Here is an 18597-nt window from a genome sequence, read left to right as displayed (position 1 = left end):
GGCTGAGCACAAAGGTCAAAGGCATAAGTTGCCAAAGCAGTACATGCTTGCAAAAATGAATTAAGAAGTGAGAAAACAGTATATTTTTGTCAATGCTTTGCATGCAGTAGACTTAAAGACATGAATTGTGGATGACTATATTGTGACTTCCCTTGAAAGAATTTTTAAATCTATCCCGTTTCCAACCTTTGACAGTAGCAACGTAACAAAAATTGGCACTTTTACAGTGCTGTTGATGCAGCAAAATACCCTGAGTTATTTCACAAAGTAGACCCCAAGAAAGGAGTTGGAATAAATACAATAGGTTACTGGAGGCCTGATTGAAGAGATGGGGACTGTCTTTTACTCTGTGCAAGTGAATGCATCTTGAGTGATTCAAAATTAGGCCCATAGTTTAGGGGAAGGGTTAAAATGTGGTTTAAAATGTGCCAATAGTGCATTAAATGCTGACCTATCAAACAATGCCCATGTTCCATGAATAAATAAAACAGCATAACCTAACATTATAAGAGGTACAAGAACCAATGCAGCATTCTTGAGATTTTTAAAAAACTAAACAAATTTATCTCCTACAATTAAAAATTCACAATAAACTGCACATCTCAAACAAAAACAATAAACACAAGCAATATGCAGGCCCTGAGTCTTATTCCCAGGTCAAGTGTGCAGAAACGGGGAGAATTTTCCAGCCCTGCAAACCTGAACTTTAAAAACAACTGCCCAATCTTCCTAATTGTGATTTGATTTGGGGGAATTGGAAGAGCTAAAGAAGATGCCTGAGGGAGAAGGAGGATTAGTAAAAAGCCTGCCCGGGGACTCTGTCACTGTCCAAAGTTTAAAAATTAAGACCAACAGATAAAACATCCCTCTTGCCCTCAACTCCCTTATTACCCACACCCCTATACAACTGAACCAATGACACCCAATGTCCCATGGCACCCCTATATCCTCCATATTAATCAATGCCACCTAATCACTCCTTGTTCTTTATAGCCCAATGCCATCTTAGTACCAACTCACACCAACCCGGATCCCTCCATTTATCATTATTTCCCCTTTCATCTACTATGCTAATACACCTAGTGTCCATCATAGGCAGAATTCAGGATCATAGATAGATAGAGTACATAGAACATTACAGCGCAGTACAGGCCCTTCAGCCCTCGATGTTGCGCCGACCTGTGAAACCAATCTGAAGCCCATCTAACCTACACTATTCCATTATCATCCATATGTTTATCCAATGACCATTTAAATGCCTTTAAAGTTGGCGAGTCTACTACTTTTGCAGGCAGGGCATTCCATGCCCTTACTACTCTCTGAGTAAAGAACCTACCTCTGACATCTGTCCTATATCTATCACCCCTCAATTTAAAGCTATGTCCCCTCATGCTAGCCATCACCATCTGAGGAAAAAGGCTCCCACTGTCCACTCTATCTAATCCTCTGATCATCTTGTATCTCTCTATTAAGTCACCTCTTAATCTTCTTCTCTCTAACAAAAACAGCCTCAAGTCCCTCAGCCTTTCCTCATAAGACCTTCTCTCCATACCAGGCAACATCCTGGTAAATCTCCTCTGCACCCTTTCCAATGCTTCCACATCCTTCCTATAATGCGGTGACCAGAACTGTACGCAATACTCCAAGTGTGGCCGCACCAGAGTTTTGTACAGCTGCAACATGGCCTCATGGCTCCGAAACTCAATCCCTCTACCAATAAAACCTAACACAACGTATGCCTTCTTAACAACCCTATCAACCTGGGTGGCAACTTTCAGTGATCTATGCACATGGACACCGAGATCTCTCTGCTCATCCACACTACCAAGAATCTTACCATTAGCCCAGTACTCTGTATTCCTGTTACTCCTTCCAAAGTGAATCACCTCACACTTTTCCGCATTAAACTCCATTTGCCATCTCTCAGCCCAGCTCTGCAGCTTATCTATGTCCCTCTGTAACCTGCAACATCCTTCCGCACTATCCACAACTCCACCGACTTTGATGTCATCTGCAAATTTACTAACCCATCCTTCTACGCTCTCATCCAGGTCATTTATAAAAATGACAAACAGCAGTGGCCCCAAAACAGATCCTTGAGGTACACCACTAGTAACTGAACTCCAGGATGAACATTTCCCATCAATCACCACCCTCTGTCTTCTTACAGCTAGCCAATTTCTAATCCAAACCGCTAAATCACCCTCAATCCCATGCCTCCGTATTTTCTGCAATAGCCTACCATGGGGAACCTTATCAAACGCTTTACTGAAATCCATATACACCACATCAACCGCTTTACCCTCATCTACCTGTTTGGTTACCTTCTCAAAGAACTCAATAAGGTTTGTGAGGCACGACCTACCCTTCACAAAACTGTGTTATTCCTTTCTAGATGATTATAAATCCCATCTCTTATAATCCTTTCCAACACTTTACCCACAACCGAAGTAAGGCTCACTAGGCTATAATTACGAGGGTTGTCTCCACTCCCCTTCTTGAACAAGGGAACAACATTTGCTAGTCTCCAGTCTTCTGGCACTATTCCTGTAGACAATGACGACATAAAGATCAAAGCCAAAGGCTCTGCAATCTCCTCTCTAGCTTCCCAGAGAATCCAAGGATAAATCCCATCCGGCCCAGGGGACTTATCTATTTTCACACCTTCCAGAATTGCTAACACCTCCTCCTTATGAACCTCAATCCCGTCTAGTCTAATAGCCTGTATCTCAGTATTCTCCTCGACAACATTGTCTTTTTCCTGTGTGAACATTGAAGAAAAATATTCATTTAGCGCCTCTCCTATCTCTTCGGATCCATGCAGAAATGAAAAAAAATTCTATTAAATAAAATATGTGTATTGCAGACATTGCTATATTGAGAAATCCACACCTATTTGTGAAGATACATTTATATATTTAAATTCTTTCACCTCAATTAATAATAATTTATACAATAAAACTTTTCATTCAAGTGTAACAAACATTGGAATTCAAATTCCCACATCAAGGGCTCAAAACCATCTGTAGCCATCAACCAAACTCAAATGAAAGGCATCCTCCAGTGATAGTGGATTCTTGAGAAATCACACATGTTCCACTATTCTAATAATGGGAATCCTCAGGTTAATTTCAACAGACAGATTGAAATAGAAACCAATCTTTTGTTTTAAAACTTTCCAGACAGTTCCTTGACTGATTGACAGTCCCAATAAATTAATGTGTTTTTTGCCCACAAGCACATCCACTATGAATAATCTCAAAGGGCACGTGGCCTGTCCAAAAGGAGCAACTCACTTCTCTCCAAGTGGGCTTTACCTTCCTCAAATGTGCTATGTGACCAGAGCCAAAGGGGTACCTTTTCCCTGCCTGCTCAAAAAATTTACAAGGTTAAAACATGACCTAACTTCCCCAGATTTTGGATGTCAGTCCTTAACAAAATCCTACAGGAGGGGAGGTAACTGGTGATTTAAATGGCCAGCTGCTCTCTGTAAATCAAAAGTTCATGATCCAGGCTGACTCCATTCTGCCCCTTTGAAAGGGGAAGTACAATTTTTGGGTGTAGGATGGAGGGTCTTCAACTATTTCCTCCACTTCAGGGAACATCTCTTACATGGCAAAAATCTGGGAAACATCTGTAGACTATTGGATGAGGTCAGCTTTGAAACCTACAAACACCTCCATCTAAAAGGACAAGGGCAGCAGGTACATGGGATCAACACCATCTGCAAGTTCTCCTCCAAGCCACTCCCATCCAGATTTGGAAATATATTGCCATTCCTTCAGAAAACCCTCCCTAACAGTTTTTTTTTACAGCACATGAACTACAACGGTTCTAGAAGTCATCTCACTACCACCATCTTCTCAAGGGCAAGTAGGCAAATACTGGCCCAGGCAGTGATGTCCTTATCCCACAATTGAATAAAACAGAAAGTAGGATATTAAGCCCAAATTTAAGCAAGTATGACTCGAAGTGCATTTTGAGTTAGCTGACAACTGAGAGCAGCAAAGTTGAATGTCTGAGATTGGGAAAGGCACTTCTGGTACTTAGGTTAAGTCCTGAAAATAAGCCTGGCAATTGAGATAATTCTGGACAGACAATTGACGCAGACACATTCTAAGGACTCATGCCTGTATGGAGGTATTCCTGAGATAGAATGGAACTTACAAATATCAAGCTCCAGTACATGGACAGGAATCACCAACCTCGAAAACATTTAGAAGAGGTATTTTCAATTGTTATCTTTCTTTTATATATAACAAACTTTATTTTAACCAGCACCTTATCAAGTTGCTTTTTTGCTAAATTGGCAAAAGTTATATACCTCAAATAATGTGATCTACTGTAATATCTGAATATTTATGCTGCAAATAAAGTATAACAGTGTGTTTTTACATTGATTTTAGGAGGTGTATTGATGTTTTTACATAGACTTATTGAGGATATTGATGTCTTGAAGCTTCACTTGGTCAGGGTTTACTGGGGTTAGCTCTTGATTATTTGGAATAATTGATCAACCACACACGCCTGGTCCCATAGGTGCTGGTTAATAAAAGGTTTGCTGTATATTGTATTAGGAACAAAGCCTTAAACGGAATTTTGGAAAATTTGTTGATTTTTGTTACGAATTATGCCTTTGTTTTAGAGGTTTATGGTGTTAGCAACCATTTTTCTTATGTTTCCCTGCAAAATAAGTCAGGAGTCCAAAGATTTTTTAAAAGCTCATTAGTTTATTTTTTTCTCAATGCTAATTGGTCCCTGTTTGCTATTTACTGGTTTTGCATTGGTAGTTTTAATATCTCTGATAATTATTAGCAATTATCATATCTAACTTGCTGGAGTGTCAGTCTTGGCTCAGTAGTCTATATATTCTCTCATCGAGCTTAGAAATTTATGCACTCAGGCATCATATCAAAGACTCAAGCATAAAATCAAGAATAATGCATCACTGCAGGATAAAAGGAGTGCTGCACTGTTAGAAATGCCTTTAGAACAGCTGGATCATTCTTCTAATATCTTGACCAATATGCATCTCTAAAGCACACTGACTCAGATATTCCGGTGGGCAGATAGTCATTGGAATAACACAGACTAGAATTGTGCATCAGGACCATATGGAATCCCAGATGCACAACTCTGGAAATTGCCTGGCAAACTGAATATTCTGATGGGAAATTCCTCTCTGTCTGGAGAGCTCTGAAAAAACAAATAAAGTCATCTTCCAGGTATTCCAGTGGCCTTGCAGGCAGTTTTGTTCAGGAGTGGCAGTCTCAGGGCATATTAGCAGTCTCTTTTGGCAGAGGCTTCCAGCCAGCATTCTGGTAGCCTGGTGTGGTAGTCTTTTCCCAGAATGGTGGTCTTGTCCCAGTTGCATCTTTAGGGTATTCTATCATTCCTTCATCAGCTTTCCTCAAGCCCAGGAGCTGCTAAATGAACTGTGATGAACGTTGTCTTCATTTTACTTTTTTTAAATTATTATGTATGACTTGTGTCATTGAAGTAGGCTCTGTGGTGGGACAGCTTATAAAACCTTTCACTGTACTTTTCATGTAAATGTACACATGACAATACATTTGTATTCTATTCTAAAGTCAGATACTTTGGAGGGTCACGCTTCAGTTAAGTTACCCAGGAAAGGTTAAGATGATAAAAAAAATCCAGTCTAACTCCTGGGTAACTAGTAAACTGACCAACCCCCTTCACCCAGCACACCATTCATCTACACAACTACACCTCACCACCTGGCACCCTGACACCCTAACTAGTGCCAACTTAAACTAACAATTACATACATGGCCTTTCACAGTCATTGTCAAAGGGGCTAGCCACACTGTTGAATATTTAAACCTCAGGATGCGGCTCATTGATTGCTGTAAAAGGAGGTGCAGCCTCATCTCCTCCAATCCGAGGGGAGCTATTTGATTTCAAGTAAGCTTGGCATTTTTGAAGGAGACAGCATCAGAATTGCTAGTTAGAAATGTGGAGTTCAGCGCTAACAGAAAGAAATAGACACAGAGCGTCAATCTGACTGTAATTGTCAATCCAAGTAATATCCAGGCCATTATCTGATCAGTGCACTAATGTTGCTTGGACAATCACACCGTGTTTAAATTGGCTGCTACGTTTTCCAGCATTATGTTAGTTAATGCTCTTCATATTGCATTATATTATATAATACTTCCTTCCTTCCCAAGTTTTGTTATATAGTCAGTTGTGATTTTTTGCTGTTTTTGTTTGAGTCAATTAGGTGAAAGCATGTCATATACTTTTTAACGTTTTGGTTTACATAGGAGTAGTCTAGTCTATGTATTTATAGTTCTGATGTTGACATGTTCGTCAGAAGCTTTGCTTAAGCTGACAAACTGCTTCATATAGTAGTTACCATACTTTACTCTAAGTAATAACAAAAATGAACATGGCTTTTTGTTGAAATTATGTTATTCTTTATGCAATTCATTACGTATCAAATCTCCATTCTATAGACCCAGGCCTATGTCTGTAATTAGCATATTACATTGTGGTAATCCATATCCAAGCCTTGGAACTATTTGCTTCATTAGTACATTAATGTTCCTATTTTCTCTAATCATTAATATTTCTCAACTAATTAAACTTTTACATAGTACTACACAACACTTCCTGTGGAGAGAAAAGCCTTGAACATATTTTAGAAAATGTCAAGTGAATTCCATAGCAAATATATACCTAATGACACGCAAGGCACCAAGTACTTGAAAGAAAGGTGATAGTATTGAGAACAAAGATTGTTGCTGCAGCTGGATATGAAGTGCTACAGAATAGTAAATATAATCTTCAAAGCATTTGGTATGGTATAAATTATTTGGAATTGTAAATCTTCAGGAAATCAGTAACTAAGATGGATTACTGTCAAGGCTCCTGATTGAACCTTGTGCGAATACCAATTTCAAACTTGTCGCAAATCCAGAGATAAAGTGACCATGAGGTTTCTAGATTGTCATACTGTTAATGGATATAGAAATGATGAAGGAAATAGTATTTTGTCACCTCCAGGTTAGCTTCATTGATTTTGAGGAGAGAACATAGCTGAACAATTTTCCGCTGGTAGATGACCATGCGGTATTTGTGCTGGAACAGCTTGTTTAGGGCTGAGGGTAGTTCCAAAGCACAAGTCTTTGGTATTATTGCCAGAATGTTGTCAAAGTCCAAAGCCTTTGCAATAACCAATGCTTTCAGCCATTTCTTGTTACCAATTGAATTAATGAAATTGATTGTAGACCAAGATGCAGCTTTCCCTCTCATTTTCTTTCCAGTTACATTGCCCCCCAAGGTCTACACACAGCAGTGACTTCTGGAACTGTAAGTCAATGTTGTGATTGGTGCGCTGACACCCATTAACATGTGCAGAACTTGTTGTTGAGATGATCAGCCACTCAGCACTTTTGGCTGTAAATGCTTGCAAATGCTTTAGATTTAACTTCTGCCATGATGAGCGGGGCTTCTCCATTGCTGAGGATGGAATATCTGTCAAACCTCCACCTCTAATCAATTGTTTCATTGACCACCACCATTCAATCTTGTATAAGAACATAAGAACTAGGAGCAGGAGTAGGTCGTCTGGCCCTTCAAGCCTGCTCCGCCATTCAATAAGATCATGGCTGATCTTTTCGTGGACTCAGATCCACTTACCCGTGTTCTCCCCGTATCCCTTAATTCCTTCATTGTTCAAAAAAAATCTACCTTTTTTTAAAAAACGTTTACTGAAGTAGCGTCAACTACTTCACTGGGCAAGGAATTCCATAGATTAACAATCCTCTGGGTGAAGAAGTTCCTTCGCAATTCAGTCCTAAATCTGTTCCCTCTAATCTTGAGGCTATGCCCTCTTGTCCTAGCTTCATGTGCCAGTGGAAACATCCTCTCTACTTCTATCTTATCTATTCCCTTCATAATTTTATATGTTTCTATAAGATCCCCCCTCAATCTTCTGAATTCCAATGAATATAATCCCAATCTACTCAGTCTCTCCTCATAAGCCAACCCCCTCAACTCCGGAATCAACCTAGTGAACCTCCTTTGCACCCCCTCCAGTGCCAGTACGTCCTTTCTCAAGTAAGGTGACCAAAACTGCACACAGTACTCCAGGTGTGGCCTCACCAGCACCTTGTACAGCTGCAACATAAACTCTCTGCTTTTAATCTCAATCCCTTTAGCAATGAAGGACAAAATTCCATTTGCCTTCCTAATTACTTGTTGTACCTGCAGACCTACCTTCTGTGATTCATGCACAAGGACACCCAGGTCCCTCTGCATAGCAGCATGCTGCAACTTCTTACCATTCAAGTAATAATCCTTTTTACTACTACTCCTACCAAAATGTATGACTTCACATTTATTTACATTGTATTCCATCTGCCAGACCTTTGCCCACTCACTCAATGTATCTATGTTCCTCTGCAAAGTTTCACAGTCCTCTGCACACTTTGCTCTGCCACTCATCTTAGTGTCATCTGCAAACTTTGACACCCTACACGTGGTCCCCAACTCCAAATCATCTATATAAATTGTAAATAATTGCGGTCCCAACACCGATCCCTGAGGCACACCACTAGTCACTGACTGCCAGCTAGAATAGCACTCATTTATCCCCACTCTTTGCTTCCTGTTAGTCAACCAATCCTCTATCCATGCTAATACTTTACCCTTAATGCCATGCATCCTTATCTTATGCAGTAGCCTCTTGTGCGGCACCTTGTCGAAGGCCTTTTGGAGCAGACTACCATGCTTTGATCTGATCTATCCGTTGCAGTCACCTCATTCCCAAACATTCCCTCACCAGTTGCCACAGACACTCCTTCATAGGCTGCGATTCCATCCCTGAGGACTCAGCCAACTTGATCAGTAGTGGTGCTGCCAAACCACTACTGTGAACATTAAAGTGTCCCATCAAGAGTAAATTCTATGCCCACATCATCCTCAATGTTTTGTGGAAGTGATGTTCACCAGGTAAAATGTGACAGCTGCTGAAATCTGGGCTGCCTCCATGAAAACTATACTTCACTCTTAAGTCCACAATGCCATCATTTAATAGGAGATGAGTTTTGGTGCCTGCTTCCCACCCCTGCCCTTGCGAAAATATCTTGGGGTGAAAATGGAGTTGGGAGTCCTAGATCAGTGGCATATTTTCTGGTGCCACCTTCATTTGGTTCTAAAAGAACCATGAAAAGTTTGTCCCTCAGAACTTGCCCATATTTTGTCAAATGATACATGACTGCTATATCCACTGACGAGGGCAGACAAAGCTTATTTTTATATACATTCTTAGATTATGGGTGTTGATATTCATTTCCCATCTCTAGTTGCTGGAGAAGGTGGTGGTGCGTCTTTTTGAGTAACTTGAACAGAAGTTAACATTTAACCAATGCACTTGTAGCACTGAGGTCACTTATAAGCCAGGCCAGGTTAAAAGTATGAGCCTGGCAGAAAGAGGGATTTCCTTTGTTTTTATTTCTAATATAATTATTAATACAACTGACAATTCATGACTTACCAATAATGATGGATAATTCCTCAGATCTTTAACAAACAAGCCACTCATTCCCCTTTTAACTGGTTGTTCTTTCTCATATTATTTCAGGGTGCTGTATTATAGTTGTCGCGTTGTCATGATAAGTAATTAACTAACTGCACTGTTTTTACATTATAACTTACCAGTAGATTCTCTGGTTTGATGTCCCTGTGTACGATGTTAAGGCTATGCAGGTATTTGATAGCACTGGCCAAATTGTACAGCATTCCACTGGCATCACGCTCTGTGTACTTATTGGTGGAAGTAATGGCATCAAAAAGATCTCCACCCTGAAGAGAAATAGCACTCATGAATATTTGTCATGTACATTCCCTATCAAACAGAATAGACAAAGAAGTTATTTCTACTGCTTTCAAATTCTTAGGAATAATATTGCATTCTTATATATTTAAGATGTTTAATTAATTTGAGATCCTTTACAAAAAAAAGAATTAAATGCAATTAAAACAGAATATTTTCTCAATCAATGAACAAATCAATAAATCACAGTTTCTTTGCAGTGAAGAGTTAATAAAGATTTCTTGTTTTAAGCATGAAAATGCCTTATTCATCTGAGGTTGTAAGTCCATACAATACAACTGGAGAACAGAACTTAACAAGAATTATTCTTAAGGACTTATTTCATTCTGTGACTCATGTCTCAACAAAGTATTCTTACCTTGACAAGTTCCATGACTAGATAAAGTTCACTTGGTGTATCCATTTCTTCAATTAAAAGAACAATATTTGGATGTTTAACTCTTCGTAAGATGGAAACTTCATTTTGAATCATATGCTCCTGTCAGAGGCACAAGAAGCAGTTTCTTAGTCCAATATTTTCAAGGTTGACATGCTTTTCCTGACAAAACCAAAGCAATCAAAAATAATGCTTAGATGCTGTAAATTACCTCGTATCATACACAGCAACGTAAAGGCAAATATATATTATCCACTGTTGTACAGTAGTTGTACAAACCTAGTTGCCATTTTGTTTGCTGAAGCTTCCACCTTAGAGAAAATTTATTGGCTTCTGGGGGTGGCACAGTGGTTAGCGTTGCTGCTTCACAGCACCAGGGACCTGGGTTCAATTCAACCCTTAGGTGACTGTCTGTGTGGAGTTGGCACATTCTCCCCGTGTCTGCATGGGTTTGCTCCAGGTGCTCCAGTTTCCTCCTACAGTCCAAAGATGTGCAGGTTAGGTGGACTGGCCATGCTAAATTGCTCATAGTGTCCAGGGATGCTCAGGCTAGGTGGATTAGCCATGGGAAATGCAGGGTTACAGGGATAGAGTGAGGTGTGGGTCTGGGTGAGATGCTCTTCAGAGGGTCAGTGTGAACTTGATGGGCCAAATGGCCTGTTTCCACACTGTAGAAATTCTATAATTCTGCAGAAGTCCAGAAAAATAACTGGGCTGCAAATACTTACCAACCACAACAATAAATTTAGATTAATACCAAATGTGTTAAGATTCACAAATGATTTCTTTGACGTTTAAAATAGAGGGAATATGAAGAAAGGTCAGGGATTTAGGATTTGCATGATGTAGAATTGGCATTGCTGACAATAAAGTGCAGAAGTTGTGGTAGTCTGGAACATCTTAACTTTTTAAACAAAAACAGTGCTGGAGAAACTCAACAGATCTGGCAGCATCTGTAGAGAGAAAAACAGAGTTAAAGTTTTGAGTCCAGTGATCCTTGGTCAGAACTGAAAATAGCTGGGAAAGGGTGGAAATGGGGCTGAGAGTGAAAGAGAGAGAGAGGGAGAGAAAATGAGAGAGAGAGCGAGAGAAAGGATTGGCAAACAAAGAGATTGCTGATGATAGGCTGAGTGAGGGAGAAATGCTAGGTAGAATGCTAACAAGAAATGTAAATGGTTTAAAATGGTTGGCTGTGCTGGAACACCCAACATAAGACAGCGCTTAGGGGTGGGAGGGAAGCATAACAAATATAGAGGAAGGTGTACACATTCTGAAATTGCTAAACTCAATGTTGAAAGACTGTAAGGTAACTAAGTGGAAGGTGAGGTATTGTTCCTCTGAGCCTCACTGGAGCACTGCAGCAGGCCTGAGACAGAAATGTTGGTGTGGGAACATGGTGGAATGGTGATATGGCAAGCAACTAGAAACTCTGGGTTGTTTTTACATACAGAGTGTAGGTGTTCTACAAAGCGGACACCCAGTCTGCATTTTATCTCTCCAAAGTACAGGAGACGATATTGCGAGTAGTGAAAACAGTAGACTAAATTGAATGAAGTGCAGGTAAATTGCTGTTTCACCAGGAAGGTTTGTCTGGGGCTTTGAACAATGACGAGGGAGGAGGTAAAAAGGGAAGCGTTGCACCTTCTGCAAATTGTATGGGAAGGTGGGGAGGTGTCGGGAGTGGAGGAGGAGTGGACAAAGGTATCCCTAAGGGAATAGTCCCTGCAAAATGCTGACAAGGTAGGGAAGGCAATATATGTCTGATGGTGGCATCCCTCTGGAGATGGCCGAAATGGAGGCTTATGATCCTTTTAATATGGATGCTCATGGTGTGGAAAGTGAGGACCAGGGAAGGAGTGGGAAAGGGTGAGGGCAGAAGTCCGGCTGCTGACAACCATGATAGCGAGAAATCTTCAGTGGAGGAGAAAGGGGACATTTTTGAGGCCTCCTGTGGAAGCTGGTATTATCAGAAAAATTATGATGGAGACAAAGAGACAGGGAGAATGGAATGGAGTCCCTGCAGGAAGCAGAATGTGAGGCTGTGCAGTCAAAGTTATCGATGTACTGGAGAAAGAGTTGTGGGAAGGAACCGGAGTAAGACTGGAACAAGGATTGTTTCACGCAGCCCACAAAGAGACAGGTGTTTACAGAGACCCATGGGCCGCATGGCCAAGGAAATGAGAGGAATTAAAGACAAAGTTGTTCAAAGTGAGGACGAGCTCTGCCAGGCGGAGGACGATGGTGGTGGATAGGGATGGTTCAGGGCATCTCTCAAGAAAGAAACGGAGAGCCTTCGGACTGTCTTGATGGAGGATGTACATGTAGGGGGGACTACGCATCCATGGCGGAACTGAGGTGGCTGGTGCTGCCAAACTGGAAATTTTGAAGCCAACGTAAAGCATCAAACAAACTGTGGATGTAAGTGCGAAGCTACTGGACGATGGGAAAGAAAATCATGAGCAGGAAGTAATAGGTTCCATGGGACGGAAACAGGACAAAACAATGGGTCAGCTTGGGCAGTCCTGTTTATGGATTTTGGAAAGAAGGTAGGAGAGGGCTGTATGGCCCTCAGAGAACTCCAGATGAGATGAAGTAAGTGATAGTCATGAAAACAAGAGCTTGACGTTCAATGGTGGGTTCATGGTCCAAAGGGGAGATAGGAAGAGGTGACTGAGACCCTACGCTCAACCTCCACAATGTAGAGGTCAGTCCACCAGACAACAACAGCAGCACCCTTGTCGGCAATTTCTTATTTCTGAGTTATTTTCTCTTGTTCAGATTACTAGTTCGGAATTTACCTATTTGATACACAATAAGTACAGTCTTACTTCCTGATAGATTTTTTCTACTATCTACACATAATTGAAAGGTATTATTTTATCATTATATTTACTTCTTTAAAGTTTTTGTTACCAAGTGCTTCTTTCCCATTTTTTTTAAACTTTCAGCTGGAAGAGTACTGTAGCCAACAACATTTTCTCAGAGTAGACAGCAGAAGCCATATTATTTGTGCAGTACTTGTATTTTGACACGTCTTGCTTCATTCTAAGATGGAATAGTCTCCTGCCTCACTACTAGAAACATTATTATTTATCTATCAAGGACATGCATAAATATAGACTAATCAATGCTGAGATTCAAATCATAAGCCTAACTGACCCAGTGAGTGTCCCTTATATAAAACACCGTAAAATGTTCCAGAGATTTATAATTCTAGCTTTTACCAGCATTTGAATAAAATAATTCTTCCAGTACTCACTTTGCCTCTACACTTGCTTTTATTAATAATTTTCAAAGCATATTCTCTACTAGTTGACCTAAAGAAAGAAAACATCATTAAAAATGACACCATAGCACAAACATCAATTGGAGAAGTTATTTTAATTTGTTATACACTTTCTTTAAATTAATAGCTGTTAGATTAATAACATTTATATAGAATAGTTAATTGCTATTGACTGACATGGACTTAGTGGGCAAAGGGCCTTTTTCTGTGGTGTAGATCTCTCTGACCCTAATCTTCAGATGGTACAAGTATTCGATAAGTATGTACACATGTATTCAAAGTCATGATATATCCATTACAATACTATTTGAGTTAAAACTGAATGGAAGTTTTACCATGTGGATGCACAGTGTCTGTGAGACAGAAGCTGCCTGTATTTTCCCTATCCTTGTTACTTGCATAGCCCATTCTATTCACAGGTATTTCTCCAGGATGTGCTTTGTGTACCAGCATCAGGGAGAAAACTGCCAATCAACTTCAGATGTACACATAGCTCTAAGATTACATATTCTGACCATTGCCGGAATAGCCACATTTTTCAATTCACCTGTAGGGAAGAGGGAGACAGAACCTAAAACGTGTTCCTCACCTGATAGGTCTGTGAGCTGGGTGCACCACTCATGCTCTCAGGCAGACCATCCAGGTCATGTGGCCAAAGGCGGGTCTCTACATCAACTACCTTCAGGATCCCCTACCATGGGGCATCTATCTGATGAATGAAGAAGGTTCTCACATAGAAGGCTAAAAATGCCTCACTGTATTTTACTAAGTATATTTAGACATACCTACAAAGAGCGGAGATCTAATGTTATTTGATTCCTCCAGTGCTTTATATCCCAAGTGCAATGTTCTGGAAAATACCCTCTTAATATTTCTGCTCAAACAACTAATGACTACTTGAACATTTTTACATACAAACCTTTCTATACATTCTTTCACAATTGCAAAATTTCCATCACCGATAGTTCTTCCAACTTTGTAACGTTCAGCTATGGATGCTGGCACTTGGAACGTTTCCTCGACAACTTCTGCAAGAATGAATATTAGTTAAAGTTAAGACCACATCACAAAAGCTAAGTCTTTATGTAAAGATAAATTAATATTGGTTATATTTGTGGGAAATACTCAGTACCTTCTTTTTTATTGTAGGTTTATGTTAATAGGGTTAATGCGTTTGATAGAATAATTACCAGAGGAATGTCATATGTTCCGCTGACCCACTAATATCAACAACAATAATTTCTAAGCTAAAGTGGTTTAAAATGTAAAATGCAGACGTTTCAGGCCTAGACCCTTCATCAGAAAAGATGAAGGGTCTAGGCCCGAAACGTCAGCCTTTCTGCTCCTATGATGCTGCTTGGCCTGCTGTGTTCATCCAGCTCTGCACCTTGTTGTCTCGGATTCTCCAGCATCTGCAGCTCCTACTATCTCTAAAATGTAAAATGTTCAGTTTTAGGTGAGTAGTATTTACTTTCGATAAAATGCTAGTGTCTCTGTTATAGAGATGCACATTCATTCTAAAAAATACATTGTGCAAATAAATCATTCTACCTGATTCATTTGAATTGCAAAGTTATTACAACACCATACAGTATAAAACTGTAGCAATTGTAAATCAGGAAAAGATATCTACAAGATATAAATAGAGAAACACCATGAGTAGCAAAAACTGCATGTAGGAATTTTCACAAGAAAGACCACCTGTGCCATGAGCACTAAGACCAGTTAACCAAACATTTGTAATTGGGAAGATGCTGGAATTGAGTAATAGGAACTGGCAGGAGGGGACTTTTAAAAAAATGAATACAATCAGGCCAAGCCAAAGTAGGAATAAAAGTAAAATGCAGACGTTGGAGACAAAACACAGTTGGGAACAAAAGGTTCAATTTTAGGTTGCCAAACTACAATGTGTATTGCTGCAGGGATCAATCCCAGGGCCTCAACTATTTATGATCTATGCAAATAATTTGATGAATGGGCCTGACATATTGTAGCCAGATTTACTGATATTGCAAAGATAGATAAGGACAGTAAGTTGTGGAGAGGAAACAATGAGTCTGCCTGGGGATATAGATAAAAAATGCATGCAAAAATTTGGTAGATACAGGAAAATGTGAGGTCGTTCACTTTGGCAGGAAGTATTGAAAATGGAATATTACTTTAATGGAGAAATATTGCAGAAAGCTGAGATGGAAGGTGTTGTAAATAAATCACAAAAAGTTAGCATGTAGGTACAGCAAGCAATTAGGAAGACAAATGGAATTTTGGCATTTATTATGACATAGATGTGGTATAAAGGTAGTTAAGTCTTACTACAACTATAATGTGCATTGGTGAGACCAACCCAGAATACTGTGTGCAGCCTTGATCTGCTTACTTAAGGAGATGTATACTTGCATTCAAAGAATATTCATGATGTTGATTAATGAGATGAAGGCATTGTCTTGTGAGGAAAGGTTGAGTGGGTTGGGCCTATATTCTTTGAAGTTGAGAAGAACTAGAAGAATTTAAAAATTGAATTCTGAGAGGTCTTGAAGGATAGATGCTGTTTCCCTCATAGTGCAATCTAGAACTAGGAGATTCAGTTTAAAAATAAGGGGTATTCCATTCGAGAGATGGAAGGATTTTTTCACTCAGAAGATTATCAATTATTGGAATTCTCTTCCATAAAGCAGTGGAGGAAGCACCACTGAATATATTCAAGACAGAGTTAGATTTTTGATCAGTAACGTAGTCAAGACTTATATCGGGGGGTGTAAAAGTGGGAAAGTGGAGTTTAGGCCACATCAGATCAGCCACAATCTTATTGCGAAGGCAATGGTTGAGTGATATTAATGCTGGTCTGTTAATCCAGAGACCAAAGTAATGTTCTGGGGACCGAGATTCAAATCTCGCCATGGCAGATGGTGGAATTTGAATTCAATAAAAGTCTGGAATTAAGAATCTAATGATGACTACGAATCCATTATTGATTTATGGAATACCCCATTTGATTCACTTCTACTCTTCAGGGCAAGAAACTGCCATCCTTAACTGGTCTGGCGTACATGTGACGCTAGACCCAGAGCAAAGTGGTTAACTCTTAACTGCCCTCTGGGCAATTAGGGATGGGCAATAAACGCTGGCCAGGCCATCCCATGAATGATTAAAAAGAATGACCGAACAGACTCAATGAGCTGAATAGCCTATAAACTCCTCAATTACTAACAATCTCACTTGCAGGGAGTAGGTAAGCAATTTAAATATTATGATGAGGCAGTGTCTTATAAACAACCACCAATTTATAAGTCAAGTTTTCCAAGCTTCTGGAGACCTGATGGTTTGGGGAAGCAGAAACTGCTGGATCAGAAGGTAGTGCCTTCCCCCACTCACCTGTTTAATTCAATATATGTGCTTTACCTATGACTGGGCAACCCCACCTGACCCTGCAGATCTACTCCTCAAGTCACCCAAATGTTTGCCAAAGCCTCCAATCTCCCTCATGACTCTTCATATCACTCCAAGATCTTCACTGGCTCCAGAATCCGATCTTCCTCATCCCCACCTCAACCCAACTCTAGATTTCCCAACATCAAGTCAACATTGCCACCTCCCATTCTTTCATCTTCCTCTGATGCAGTTTCCCCTCTGACTGAACTGCAAGGTTCAAAGATGACAATTAATTTGCATTATTGAGAAATAAGAAGCTCTGCAGATGTAGCAACATCAAAACAGCACTTGTTAAAACAAGAGATAACAAGATGTAGAGCTGGATGAACACAGCAGGCCAAGCAGCATCAGAGGAGCAGGAAGGCTGATGTTTCGGGCCTAGACCGTTCTTCAGAAATGTTAAAACAATGTTGTTTTACTGGTTTGATCCTTACCTTCACAGCTGGGGCCTTCATTCTCATCCATGGAGCTGCAAACTTTGGTTGATGCCAAAGATATTGAGGATCCACCATGCTGAGAGCTCTAGCAGAAAGAAAAGAATTGTGTTTGCAGTGGGTGAATGCAATAAAGTCATCTGAAAGCGCACCTTCCATTATCTCCTGTAGTGCATTTATCTGACAACACACATCAATCAGCTATTTTATGAAGCTATATTCCCATCCTAAAGAAAAGGTCAACTTTGGTAAAATTAAATAATTTGTGTATAGTTTCCAAAAATTATCATTGGAAAATAATTAATCACTATTTTGAAAGCAAAAGATGCTTTATTACTGACAGCATCTGTATTTATACTCAAAAGACAGAATCTCATACTTTGAATTAGGTTATGATATGAATTAAATCAATTACTTTATGTTGTAAGTAAAGAATCTAAAACAGAACTGTAGAACAACAATCATAGATCTAATTGCCCGGAGAAGGTGATGGTGAGCTGTCTTCTTGAACCCTCCAGTCCTTGGGATGTAGAGACACCATTTAAGAAACACCTACAGAATTATTCCATCTAACACAGTGGATAACATCATAATGTTCCATGCTATATTCAGTTTGCCATTTTCTTGCCCATTCACTGTCCAAATCTTCCTGAAGCAGCTTTACATCTTCCATACAACACACATTCTCACTTAGCTTTGTGTCATCTGCAAATATGGAAACATTACATTTGGTTCCCCATCTTTGATCTATATTCTGAACAACTGGGGTTCAAGTATTGATCATAATGATACCCTTCTAGTCACAGCCTGCCAAAATGAGGGTGACCCATTTATTCCTATTCTTTATTTTCTGTCAGTGAGCTAACCATTAATTCATGCCTCCTATGTGTTTGAACTTTTTAACCAGCCTCATGTGTGAAATTTTATCAAAAGGGAACTGAAAATCTAAATTTACAATTTCCAAAGGCCTTCCTTTATCAATTTTGTTAACTTCAATAAACATTCTTCAGAAAACTTCAACAAGTTCATTTACATGATTTCCCATTCACAAATCCATGCTGACTATGCCCAATCAGATCATTGTTATCCAAGTGTCTGTTTATCACATCTTTTGTAATAGATTCTAACATTTTTCCTATGAAGTTGTGCTAACATGTATGTAGCTGCCAGTGTTCTCTCTTGTTTCCTTCTTAAACAGTGGGGTCAT

General features: G+C 39.7%; 1 protein-coding gene across 2 annotated transcripts in view; it reads right to left on the bottom strand.

The window, feature by feature from the left end:
* dclk1a (doublecortin-like kinase 1a) overlaps positions 1-18597 on the bottom strand; it is a 318233-nt gene that overhangs the window by 59648 nt on the left and 239988 nt on the right. For both annotated transcript variants that reach the window (XM_048597930.1, XM_048597931.1), the window contains 5 exons: positions 17391-17478; positions 14447-14555; positions 13501-13558; positions 10224-10343; positions 9688-9834 (listed from right to left, as the gene is read on the bottom strand). In XM_048597930.1, the coding sequence (XP_048453887.1) occupies positions 9688-9834; positions 10224-10343; positions 13501-13558; positions 14447-14555; positions 17391-17478 (522 nt within the window). The remainder of the gene's footprint in view (positions 1-9687; positions 9835-10223; positions 10344-13500; positions 13559-14446; positions 14556-17390; positions 17479-18597) is intronic.

This window comes from Rhincodon typus, chromosome 6 (assembly GCF_021869965.1).
Source record: "Rhincodon typus isolate 14 chromosome 6, sRhiTyp1.1, whole genome shotgun sequence".
NCBI classification, from domain to species: domain Eukaryota; kingdom Metazoa; phylum Chordata; class Chondrichthyes; order Orectolobiformes; family Rhincodontidae; genus Rhincodon; species Rhincodon typus.
Note: the sequence above shows the minus strand (reverse complement) of the source record. Positions and strands in the feature narration are given on the sequence as shown.